Source organism: Enoplosus armatus, chromosome 18 (assembly GCF_043641665.1).
Source record: "Enoplosus armatus isolate fEnoArm2 chromosome 18, fEnoArm2.hap1, whole genome shotgun sequence".
In the NCBI taxonomy this organism is placed as follows: Eukaryota; Metazoa; Chordata; class Actinopteri; order Centrarchiformes; family Enoplosidae; genus Enoplosus; species Enoplosus armatus.
In genome coordinates this window covers 6,560,102-6,572,679 of record NC_092197.1, presented here as the reverse complement: position 1 = coordinate 6,572,679, position 12,578 = coordinate 6,560,102, and the positions used below count along the sequence as shown (strand labels likewise).

Here is a 12,578-nt window from a genome sequence, read left to right as displayed (position 1 = left end):
TCTTTTTTTTTTTGAAAGGCTCTCTTACGATGCCATTTGATGTGGGGAGCGTACAGCTTTGTGAGTCCATGAGTGGTGTTTTCTGTCCAGTCATATCTGTATCTATGTCTGATATCTGTAGTACCTGCAGGTGTTGAGTAAATAAAATCTGTGTCACAGTTCAAAGAAGTGCGTGTAATACTTTATTTCAACAGCTGAATAAGAAATATCTATCTAGTTCATGTAGTGGTTGTAATTTCCAGTGATGGTGAGGTGTGTCAGCCTGTTGCTGTAACTGTCGCATGCATCCGTAGTTTAGCAGTTAACACCGGATATTTGTTCCCATAATGTAATAGTAAAAGCCCACACGATTTCCCGTCAGACCTCAGCCATCCGTCACATGGTCCACTGTCGGTTTCCACCCAGGAAAGAGGAGGACAGGACAAACAAAACTGGACGCAGAGGAAGATAACGCCGAGCTTCAACTAACAGCCAAGGCTTAAAACACGGCGTGAGTCCTTTCCTTCGCCCCGGAGAATGACTTTACACTGTTTTTGTGTTGTTTTGTAGCGCTATGAAGTAAAACTCCGCCATATTCAGCCCACCACGCCCGGAGCTCCGCTACCAGGGGTAAAGCCTCGCTACTATACAGTTGTTTTTTTTTAAAGTTGTTGCACAAACTAAATTTCCTCTTCACATGAGAGGAACAGCATTATACAATCAGCCCTGACAATAACGCCTTTACTTCCTTAAATGTGCATTTGTTAAACCTTGTTTCCAGCTCTGGAGAGTACTGTTTTGACGTACGCAGTGGGGATTGTGGAGGGGTTAATCAAAGTAAAGTGACTTGAGGATACTCGGGGCTTTCCCTTCCTGTATTACGAAAATAATATGTATGTGTCTGTGCCTTGGAAGGTGAAGTGTTGTCCAAGAGCCATGACTCTGAGCTCCGTGGCAGCTTGCTGCCTCAGCCCAGAGACCAAAGAGGCTCGCAGGATCAACGATGAGATCGAGAGGCAGCTCCGCCGGGACAAGAGGGACTCCCGACGGGAATACAAGCTCCTTTTGCTCGGTGAGGAACGAAAAACACGGTCTTTTTCTAATACTTGTATGGTAGGCTATAAACAGTGGAGGAAGAAGTATTCAGATCAGTATCTTACTGTAAAACTACTTGTAAAATCATTAAAAGTATCAAAAGTACAAAGACTTGCGGGATGGCCCCTTTCAGAGTGTTATATCATCATATATCTTATATTATTATTGATGCATTAACATGTAAGGAGCATGTTGCTGGTTGAGGTAGAGATAATTATTTAGTATACTGAGTATTTTATATATTTTAATTCACAACAACGCATAGTTTTATAAGATGATTATTGTTTTGTATGTATGTTTTGTGTATGAAGGAAAGAAGAAAAACATTTGGACTAATTTTTCAAGTTTTTTTTTTTGAAATATTGGATATTCTTACCTCTTTGGGCCTCTAATAGTTATTTAAATGAAACCATCAGAGACGTTAAGAGGGGAAATGATTTTCTGTGGAACTGAAAACAAGTCATAAACGTCTGTAACAATGCACCATACTTAAACAGATCATATATTTTGTTTGTAAAATGTACATAAGTACAATGTATCCCCCCTGAAATGTAGTGGAGTAGAAGTACAGTGTAGCCTAAAATGGTACAAGTACCTCAAAATTGTACTGAAGTGCATCACTGGAGTTGCACATGAATGCATCAGTTATAACTCAATAATATACTATATATATGATAAATACACTCTGAATGGGGTCGTTTTGCATAATGAGTATTTATACTTTTGATATTTTAAGTACATTTTACTGCTAATACTTGCACTTTACCTTAAGTAAGATTTTGAATGCAGGACTTTTGAGTACTTTATGTTTTACATTTATAGTGTCTCAATACCACCATTATGTATGATAGAAATGAATTAAGGCTCCTCACAAAAACAATAAATAATAAATAGACGTATCACATCCTTTACTTAATTGGCCTTGAAAGTACTTTAGTGCATAATGATTGTAATGTTTGTGGTTGAATATGAACAGTTAATGTGCACTTAAAAATGATGCAGCTGTGTCACAGAAAGCTCTACAGCAATACCAGTGTATGTGTGTGTTGAAACATATTCTGATCATTATAACCAGTTGTGTAAGAAGGATTCAGATCCTTTAATGTGACACACCACAATGATAAAATACTGCCTTACAAGTAAATGTCCTGCAGTCAAAATCCTGCTTAAGTTAAAGCATTATCAGCTTAATTTACTCCTGCAGATAATGTTCAATGTGAGAGTTTAAATATGTTATTGGATTATTATTACTGATGCAATAATGTGCAAGTTGCATTTTACTGTTGTAGCTGGTTGAGGTGGAGCTAATTTTGAATACTTTATATAGTGTTTGATAGTTTCATCTGTAACAATGCGTCATATTTTTTAAATTGATCATATATTTAGTTTGTAAAATCTTCATCTGTAAAGTAGACGAAAATAGAGATATTCAAGTACAAGCACCTCAAAACTGTACTCAAATACAGTAAATGTGCATCCACCACTGATTATAACTAACCATTGAGTAGAAACACATTAGTCCCAACTGTCCCAACCCTTAAATATATTCGTCTACAATTTTTTTGAAATGTCTTTTAAATTTTCAAAACTACATGCTAAAGTGGCATACTTTTATTTTCAGTTCACTTTGTCTGAAAATCTGTTGCCAATGAGTGCTTTCATTTCAACTTGGGCAGCTAAAGGGGAAATGCTGCAACTTCTTCTAGTTCAGCTTTTTCAAAAAGGCATACTGTCAGTCACTGGTGAGATGACAAAATACTTTGTTTGAAAAACCCATAAGGGTCTAAGAATAAGATGAAACCCAGGCTATGGTGATTAAAGTGAGTCAAAGATTGCATAAGAGTGAGACGTGAAAGTACTTCACACACAATACAGACAAAATGTGTTGCTTATATTAATATAGATAACAGGCGGAGTGAAGGGATAAGGCTGGTGATATTCTATATTTTTCATATTGTCAACAAATCCCATGAAAAGATCAAAACCAACAATTAATTGATCCTACTAAGTATTGCCTGTGTAGCAAAAGCCCTCTATGGCACTAAACTATGAGCCACAGCATAGTGCTTGGTGACATGTTCTTTTATTACAGTGAACACGGGCACTGTAGTTTATTTTGAGTCAATCCCATATACAGTGTACTGCTGCTGTAAATACTAATGCAGTAAATCCAAATTAATCAGCGGCTGAAAATAGTCCCCCACAAATACACAATGTACTCCAGTAATGTTTGCTAAAAACTATAGTGCCCAGCTATTTTAGGAAAGAAGCCTTTTTTGAAAATGAAGCTATAGATTTTCAAGCCATATTTAAATATTTACAGGCTGAGTGCCACAGACAGGGTAGGGAAATTATTAAGTATTACAAGACAGACATACAAGACACATTGTTGGTTGTGGTCTTTTAGTGGTATTTGTTGACAATAGAAAAAATACAGAATGGTGCCAGCCTTATCTTTTAAGTCAATATGTGTACAATAATGTATTGTATCTGTTGGTGGCTAGGAACTGGTGAAAGTGGGAAGAGCACCTTCATCAAGCAGATGAGGATCATCCATGGCCGCGGATACTCTGAGGAGGACAAGAGAGGCTTCACTAGGCTGGTCTTCCAGAACATCTTCACAGCCATGCAGGCCATGATCCAGGCCATGAACACATTACAGATCCCCTACAAGTATGAACACAACAAGGTACACCAGACTACTGTTCTCTCGTCCTTTCTTTGCTGCTGCACACATACAGATTGAGAAAGAGGTTTTGCCACACACTGTCCCGCAGAAGCGTGTGCAAGGTTTACTGTCTCAGACACTGACAGAGCCTGCAGTGTGTTTTCAGGGTGAAGTACTTCTGGTAATTTGCAACTGTGTTTTGTTTTGCAATCCTGCTGCCAGAGGGTTTTGTCTATTTATGGAAAGTACACATGATGTTACACTGCAGGCATGTAAAGACAGGTACTCCTGAGTCAAACACAAGTAAGAGACTAAAGAGGACGGGGGGGCCGAGAATTCCCCATTAATCATACCGGAATCTATCCCTGTCATACCAATGGTAGGAGTTTATTAATCACGCAAATTTGCTGGCGCACACAAATATGCTACATTAGTTCCAGGTAAGGATGAAAAGAGTCCACTTCCTGGGGGTGCCTCATGTGGCCGTCATGGACCTTAGGCAGCATTAACCAAGTCTGAGTCAGCATGTGGGTTACAGTTTTTTTCTTTCTCTGAGGGAAGGTGATGTGGAAGCTCACATGTTGACACTGTTTGTCACTGAGCAGGCAGTTATTAGTGCTGAAGTGCAGAGTACCTTTAGGTCAGAGAGGTCAAGAAACCAATATGTCAAGTGACCATTCACTACACCCCTTCCCCAAACAGAGATTGTCCAAGTGGTGTTCATAGGGCCGTAATAACAGAGATACTCATCATTTAAAGAGTTTGGAGGTTCCTGTCTTTGTTTTTAGACTTTCCAAAACCAAAAACACAAGAGCAAAAGTGTAAGAAATGGATTGTGTGTGTTTATCTGCTCCAATAAGCTGAGATTGTTAGCATGCCTGGCTAACTAGCTTGTTGCCTACAGTGAAGCATTACTTCCAAGGTCAAGTAACGTCATTAGCTAACTACATTTTGTGGGTCTATAGGTTACAAAAGCCCTGTTCACAATAGCACATCCACTCTGTATTATTTTCCCATTGGAAGTTGGAGTGCAGGCTAACGTTAGCAGCTCTGTTCTGCTCTTTATTGGTTTACACTTCAGCAACCTGAGATGGTGTTACATTCTCCAAACACATTGGTTAGTCCTCATCCGAAAAGCCTTCTCTCGTAACGTTATAAGTGACACAAACCATAAATACCAGAAATCTAACCTCTGTTTTGCTTCTCAGAGTATGCAGGCTATGCAGCCAAACAGGGTTATGTTAAAACAAAATATTATAGGAAAATATTTTTCCCTATCGTACTTAATCCCCATAATACTAGGGCCAGCTACCTCTCCACTGCAATACAAGAACAATGCTGTCTCTGTATTTATGTCTTCTACATGGATCATTACTGCTGATGATGCTGACTTTTTTGCCTTGGACCTGTTAGCTTTAGCCTCAGTCTTTTAGCATGATATCATGTATTTGGCCATCAAAGTAAATATAAGAACACCTTTTACAGGGTTTGCATTTCAAACCGAGTCTTTTCAACGGACTCATGGAGCTAAAGTTAGCTTAATCAGGTAGTTAGCTACAGCTGATGTAAACTGCTAGCGACAGTTGTCATTTCAGCAGCAAAACTGATGCTTGCCGGCTTGAAATGAGAAGCCTGCTTTTGTCTACTCTCTGTCTGAAATCAAGGACCCATTGTTTCGAAAATTTTGAGTGGTAAATCTGCTGTTATCTGCACTATTATCATTGTAAACTGTATGTGTGCTGTGCGAGAACAGAAAGCTTAGCAACAGTAGCTAAGGGGGGCGGGGCTAAGCGAGCAGAGTTGGAAGTAAGGGTGAGGTTTTTGTAAATTACTCAGGTGTTTTCTTATTGATATCAGGAGGTCAGAGAACGCAGAGAAAAGAGATTTTAAACAGGGGAATTCCATGGATTCCCTTAAATATATCCCATAATTTCTCCAAAGAGAAGCGAGAGAGAAGAGTATGAAAGGAGCCATGAAATGGAACACTTTAAATGCGTAAAGAGGGAAACGCATTTGAGGGTATGGCTTCCCCCAGAAATGTAAAAAAAAAAAAAAGTTGTTTTGAAAACTCCTACAATCTGTGGTAGCAATTTCAGCCAGCCAAACTACAGAAAAACAGGAACATTGCTTCTTACTACTTCTATTATGTGTAGAGATGTGACTCACCAAACAGCTCTCCAGGTAGTATTGGTTTCATTGGCGTGGTGTAGTAAACTGGTTAAACCCATTTACAGTGTGTAAATATGCATTTCGCAACACTGGACTTCACCACTGTATGGCAGCTCCTAGACATCTGTATCATGGCACAGTCACAATCTCCCCTTTATCACTGTAGTAGTGGGAAAAAAACAATGTCAAACACAACTGTCCATCATCGAAATGATAATTGCATTATGTCTTGTGCAAGAAGACAGTTTATTAACACATGAGTAAACAGAATTTGAGTAATAGTTCGCCCATAAGTGACCATAAAACTGCTCCAAGCAGCTTGTGCAGATATTTCCAAGTATTCTCTGGCTGACAAAAGTCAACATGGATCCACAAGTGATGTGCATTCAGGGAAATATTTATTATTAATCAGACACAAATTAGGGCAGTAAGGGTAAAATAGAGAGATTAGGAATTCCAGGAAGACACAGGACATCACTTTACAAACCCAGTAAACAAGGCGACCTGGAACACATAGTAGCCGTTTAGCTCTTTGTGTCTATAAATACATATGAAAGTAAAAATAGATAAACTGAAATAACAGCTGAAGTAAACAGCAAGGAGAGAAAGTAAAAGTACTTGTATTGTCCAATCAACCATCCATAGAACCTATAGAAATTCAATGAAATGTAATGTTAAGAAAAGGGAAAGCAGCAAATTCTCACATTTGAGAAGGTAGAACCATCAAATGTTTGGCAATATTGTTTGAAAAATTACTACAAACTACAAATGATGAGTGATCCAAGTTTTGTTGATGAGTTGGCATAACATCTGTGCTGAGCTCAGCGTAATCATACAAGTTACATAACATCATTTGTATACAAGGACAGTTAAAAACATGCAGAAGAAAACCCAGTTACGTTTAAATTAATTATATTACATCTCGGGGAAATCAGCATTTCAGCTTTTTGGTCAGCTGCGATCTCGTCTGTGGATGGGGTTAAAGTTCAAATCATTTGATCTCTGCTGCAGGGTTTAGCATCACCTCTCTGATCAAATCTCATCACTGTTAAATCCTGCCGGTGATCGTAACATGTAGACAATCTAACTCTAGTCTGTTGTGGCACTGGGTGTAAGCTGAAGTGATGTTTTTCCACACTGTGAGGGTATAGATGAGCATAAAGGTCTTTTTTCCCCCCTGACTAATCAAAGTACACATCTATATTTGGAGATGTACGCTTGGTGAACCCAGTGATATCACCATGTCTCTTCTCTCTAACATTTACACTAAATTTTATCTTTCATAACGCTACAATAACAATGCTCAAGAATGCAAACATGACATCATGTTTGTCCTAAATCCCTCTGTGTATTTGTTTCTGAAAGTGTTGTCATTTATTTCAGTGTGTCGTTTTGTTGTCGTTCAGGGAAACGCCAGTGTTGTCAGTGGGATTGATGTGGAGAAGGTCACAACATTAACAAACCCTTATGTGGACGCCATCAAGAGCCTGTGGAGTGATCCGGGGATTCAGGAATGTTACAATCGGAAGAGGGAATACCAGCTCTCAGACTCAACCAAATAGTGAGTGTGAACAGAAACAAATAACTCCTTAGACATTGCCAAATAGTTTCCACTGTCTCATCTGCCAGTTGTCTGTTTAATGCACTCAGAAAGTTCAGGTCCACTTATTCCATTTAAGGTTGTTGACAAAAGGCTTAAAAGCAAAGGAATACCATTTAAATTCTCACTAAATAATTAATTATAGTGAAGTGGTTGAAACAGAAATATCCATGACTCATTTATTTTACAATAAACGTCTCCTTTGACCCTCTCCTGGTTCTGTATCACTCTGTTTTGTTTTCATTTTGGTAACTCTGGGTTGTCCTCCTGTGTTAATAGCTATCTGAATGACTTGGACCGAATTGCTGATACTGCTTATCTGCCAACCCAGCAGGATGTCCTGAGGGTCAGGGTACCCACAACAGGCATTATCGAGTACCCCTTTGACCTGGAGAATGTGGTGTTCAGGTGAGGTTTATGCTGTTGTTTATGCTGTTGTTATATTTCATGGTTTCATTGCAGTCATAAACAAGGCTTTAGGCAGCCAGTGTTGTAAAATCTAATATCGTGGTATATATGATTTTGTATCATGATATTAATGTACTCTATATCATGATATTTTCTAAGTAAATACCTGACAAACCAAGGCACTTCATCACATTGATGCAAAATCCCATGTAACCCAAAATTGTACCAAATAGATACCTTGGTCGAAACGGTATAGTGAAAACTCTTAACAGTTAGTCTCTCCAGTCAGCGCCACCATGAGGTTGACATTTGTGCCTCAGCAACTATTGGATGGATTGTCATGAAATTTTGTACACACATTCATGTCTTCCTCAGGATGAATTATAAAGCCTTTGGTCACTGATTATCAACAAAACTAATAACATCCCCATCAGCCTGGACTGTACTTTGTGTTTAGTGCGACTAAATGTTAGCATGCTAACATGCTAAGATGGTGAACATGGTAAACATTGTACCCACCAGCATGTTAGTATTGTCGTTGTGAATGTTAGCATGTTGACATTAGCATTTAGCTCAAAGCCCCACTGAGCAGACTTGTAGTCTTGTTTCTTCCTGTTTCCTCTGATGACACTAAACAGCATTGTTGTAGAAGTAGACAGGAGGAAGGAGACACACGTTGGAAGCCTTTATGTCTTGTTAGTCTTATTTTTCCATGGTCTTACTTTGCCCATTATTACTGTAGTTTCACAGGTTTCATCAAGCTGGTTTTGGAAGTTGGTTTCTTTTCTGTTTTAATGAATTATATTAAATTGATAGCATGACAGGGGTCTTAAAACATTTAAATGTCTCAGATTATTTGGCGAAGTTAAAGTTTCTATTAACCTTGATGCGATAAAGGCAAATACTGACGGTTTTCTGGTTGTCATGGCAATGTAATAAAGGCATGAAAGCCTCATGATTTGAGCCCTAGATTTTGGGGTAATGACAAAAATACACATAAAATTGAGAAATAGATTGATATGATGTTTATATTGTGATATTAGACTAGATATAAGCAGAAATGTTGGTGAAAAGCTCAAGTACAGTTAACTGATGCAACCTTGTGAACTTATTATACTAAAAAGGATAATCCCTCCACCTGATTAGTCATCATGTCTAAATTACTAATGATCAATTCTCAAAAACCTTTAATTTATCACCATAACCCAGCCTTAATATAAAGAATAAAACTGGCCATGAATTGGTAATGTGATGGGTTCTTTTGTTTTGTTTTTAATGATGGCGTGTCCGTAGGATGGTGGATGTGGGTGGCCAGCGTTCAGAAAGGAGGAAGTGGATTCACTGTTTTGAGGAAGTCACTTCCATCATGTTCCTGGTGGCGCTCAGCGAGTACGATCAGGTTCTTGTTGAGTCCGTCAATGAGGTGAGATGCGGGCTGTAAACTGACCCTATATATTGTGTAAATCTGTACATGGGAAAGTAAGGGGCTCACTTTGGGATATTCAAAAAAATCTCTGGGAAAGACACAAAGGGACATTGTTTCTTTTGTTTAAGGCCAAACCTGTTTGGTGGAGATGATGACCTAGATTTCTACAGAGTCCAGCAGTAGTCTGATTTTTCTCTCTCTCTTTCTGGTCACAATGATAAACCTCCTTTGTGGCAGTGTGCATAGTTCATCTGCAGGGGGAGCTCTTTAGTCACTCTGTTCAGCAAAGCGCACCTCTCAGCAAGGCTTGTTCACTTGATGAGCTTATAGCCACACAGACAATCACTGCTGAATTATTTCTGTCTAACGCCAATTTTATATTTATGCTTAATATGTTTGGGCCATGTGTTTTTCAAAGAATCGCATGGAGGAAAGCTTGGCCTTGTTCCGGACGATCATAACCTACAAGTGGTTTAAAAAGTCCTCAGTCATCTTATTCCTCAACAAGATAGATTTACTGGAGGAGAAAATCATGCACTCGCATTTGGTCGACTACTTCCCTGAATATGATGGTAAGAAGAAACCGATCGTCTATGTCTGTTGCTGTGTCTTTAAAGTGGCACTATATATTTTATTAGAAGAAGAAATAACACAGTCCTCCTTTTACAGATGAAAAGCTGAATTCATAAGCAATAAAAACACACCCTTAATTCAACATACTCAGTAGTTTTTCTGCTATAGCCCACAGTGGTGTGGTATGACTAGTTAATGCTAATGTTAGCTAATGTCAGCCAACTTTAAATATTACTGTGTAAGTGACTTACTGAGTCTGCTCACTGACTTAATAACTCTTCTCTACTTGTGTTGCTGTTAAACTATTTTGGCATTTCAAGTTCGTAGTTTTCTGCTTGTGGTTCCATTTTATTTGCTCTCAGTCAGCGTGATGATGTCTTTAAGTTGCCAGATTTGGACAATTATGCAATAATAGTAAATGGTAAAACGTAGCGTAACAGTAGTACAAGTAGAGAAGAGTCATCAAACTGACTCAGTAATGTCTGTTGTAGAGAAGTACATATCTGAAGTTGAACTGATCAAGGTTGTGTTTTATTTCTCATGAATTCAACTTTTCTTTTGTAAGAGGAAGCGCCATTTCTTCTTTCAAAAGTTTCACTTAAACTTTTATATTACAGCGCTCACCTGTCTTCTGTTCTTGAGCTTTTATGCAACTACTGAAACTACTACAGTGACTTGCGTGTGCTGTGTTTGCCCTCTGTCTCTTTCTACCAGGTCCCCAGCAGGATGTCAAGGCAGGAAAAGAATTCATCTTAGATATGTTTGTCAGTCTCAATCCGAACGAGAAGAAAATCATCTACTCCCACTTCACCTGTGCCACAGACACAGACAACATTCGATTTGTCTTCAGCGCCGTGAAGGACCACATCTTGCAGATCAACTTGGAAGTCTACAACTTGGTGTAACTCGGCGGTGTTGCTGCTGTAATTCAATCGGCTTTGTACAGCTGGCATCAGGAGAGCTCTGCAGTGATTCAGTTTGCCTCACACTGCTGCTGAACACTATAATCCAAAACAGGAAATTGAGAAGCCACAGAGCTTGTCGGCAAATGACTGTACTACTGATGTATTTCAAATTTTCCTGTTAGGCTCTTTGAAAATGGATGTCTCCAGTTATAATGAAGTGTGTCCTGACAATTAAAGTGCTGCCTTAGTGAGGAGTCTATTATAGTATGCACTCTAAAATATATGGAGCTCTTTGTAAACGCTTTCGAGACGTAACAGTATAAATGCACATGGATGGATTGAAAGGGGAAAAAAGTATTTCAGTGGCCTCAAAAGTCTCTGGGGACTTGTAATGTACTAGGTCTCTCCTTCAGGGAATCTGTGGAAGTGAATGTAGACTAACTGCAATGCAGCACCTCACTTCACTAACCCAAGTTGCTCATAGCTTTTTTTTTTTTTTACGTTAACTATTTGAAATAGTAATAATAATACTCTAACTTAGTCTGTGTCTTGACTTACTGGGAAACAAGTCATAATTAACACTAATGACACATTTACTTTATTACAGATATTGATTTGCACACATTTGTACATTTTGTAACATTGGTGTTTGTGCTGATATCCTGTATGTGTGTACCTCACTTAGCTGGGCTATGATAATTTTCACCTTGTTTCAAGTTTCACCAGACTCTGTACACTTTGACGGCATTGATCAGTGTTAAACCACTTTTTGAGCATAGCATTAATATTTTTTTTTATGTAATTTAACACATTTCAAAGGGAATCCTACTTTCGCCCTACTAGATTCTGCTACATTAGCAATCCTTTTTTTTTTTTTTAAAAAAGTCTTTATTTTGTCAAAGCTGTAGAGCAAGTGTTCATTCAGTTCAGGGACCATTTGATTAGATTTTTAAGTAGCTTGCATAAAAATATTTTGCTAAAATGACTTAAAACCATGCCCTTACTTATTTATCTGAATGCATATTGTAAATATAACATGGTACGGTAAGTATTTTTTCCACCTTTGTTTGCAACAAGGTCAGTGTTGTAAGGCTAACTGCTGAAGAGAGAACTGTTGTGTTAAATATTCTCTGAGGCACCAAACTAGTGCATTCCTGATCTTAATTCGTATGCTGTTCAAGGGTATCAAACGCATGAATAAAAAGCTAATGAGAGCATATCCACGGCACTAATGTTTACACGACCCTTCTCCTCTTGTTAAAAATAATTACAGCCTAATTTGAACAGTTTAATTTATGGTTAGATTTCACTGTCACTGATGTCTTAATGCAGTCTTAGTGTTTTAATGTGATTGGATAAATAAACAGACGATTTACTGTTTGTTTGCTGCTCAGGTTTTAATTCTTTGTCTGTGTTTACAAATCAGCTTCGGCACACAGTTTGTTTAGCATTCAAGTGTTTGTGTTCTTGGCTGCTCCGTCGGTTCATCTGCAGCAGTGTTACCCTCCGTGAGACCTCCGTCTGGCTGGAGCCTGCAGCAGCTCTTCTGGTCACATTCAGTGTTGTACACGGGGATACCTTCAGGTATGATAAGACATTCAATGGTGCCAGTAGGTTATTGGTGAAGATCAAATACACATGAACAGAGGATCTGCTGGGATGTTACACCTCCTCCATAAAGTTTTCCCTCCCTCATTGTGGGGAAAGAGGCCCACGGGAGTATGCACCTGTAAGTAGATACACAGGAGCCGTAAA

General features: G+C 38.6%; 1 protein-coding gene across 2 annotated transcripts; it reads left to right on the top strand.

The window, feature by feature from the left end:
* Positions 1–423: 423 nt before the first annotated feature.
* Positions 424–12,203, top strand: LOC139300901 (guanine nucleotide-binding protein G(q) subunit alpha-like). 2 transcript variants are annotated; one of them, XM_070924100.1, is made up of 8 exons: positions 424–490; positions 895–1,051; positions 3,579–3,763; positions 7,318–7,472; positions 7,791–7,919; positions 9,213–9,342; positions 9,764–9,917; positions 10,633–12,203. In XM_070924100.1, exons 2-8 carry the CDS (start codon positions 916–918, stop codon positions 10,821–10,823), a joined length of 1,080 nt encoding a protein of 359 aa, XP_070780201.1. In that variant the 5' UTR covers positions 424–490; positions 895–915; the 3' UTR covers positions 10,824–12,203. The 2 variants fall into 2 exon arrangements, with proteins under 2 accessions (XP_070780201.1, XP_070780200.1); XM_070924099.1 differs by having other exon boundaries at positions 426–609.
* The last annotated feature ends 375 nt before the right edge of the window (positions 12,204–12,578 follow it).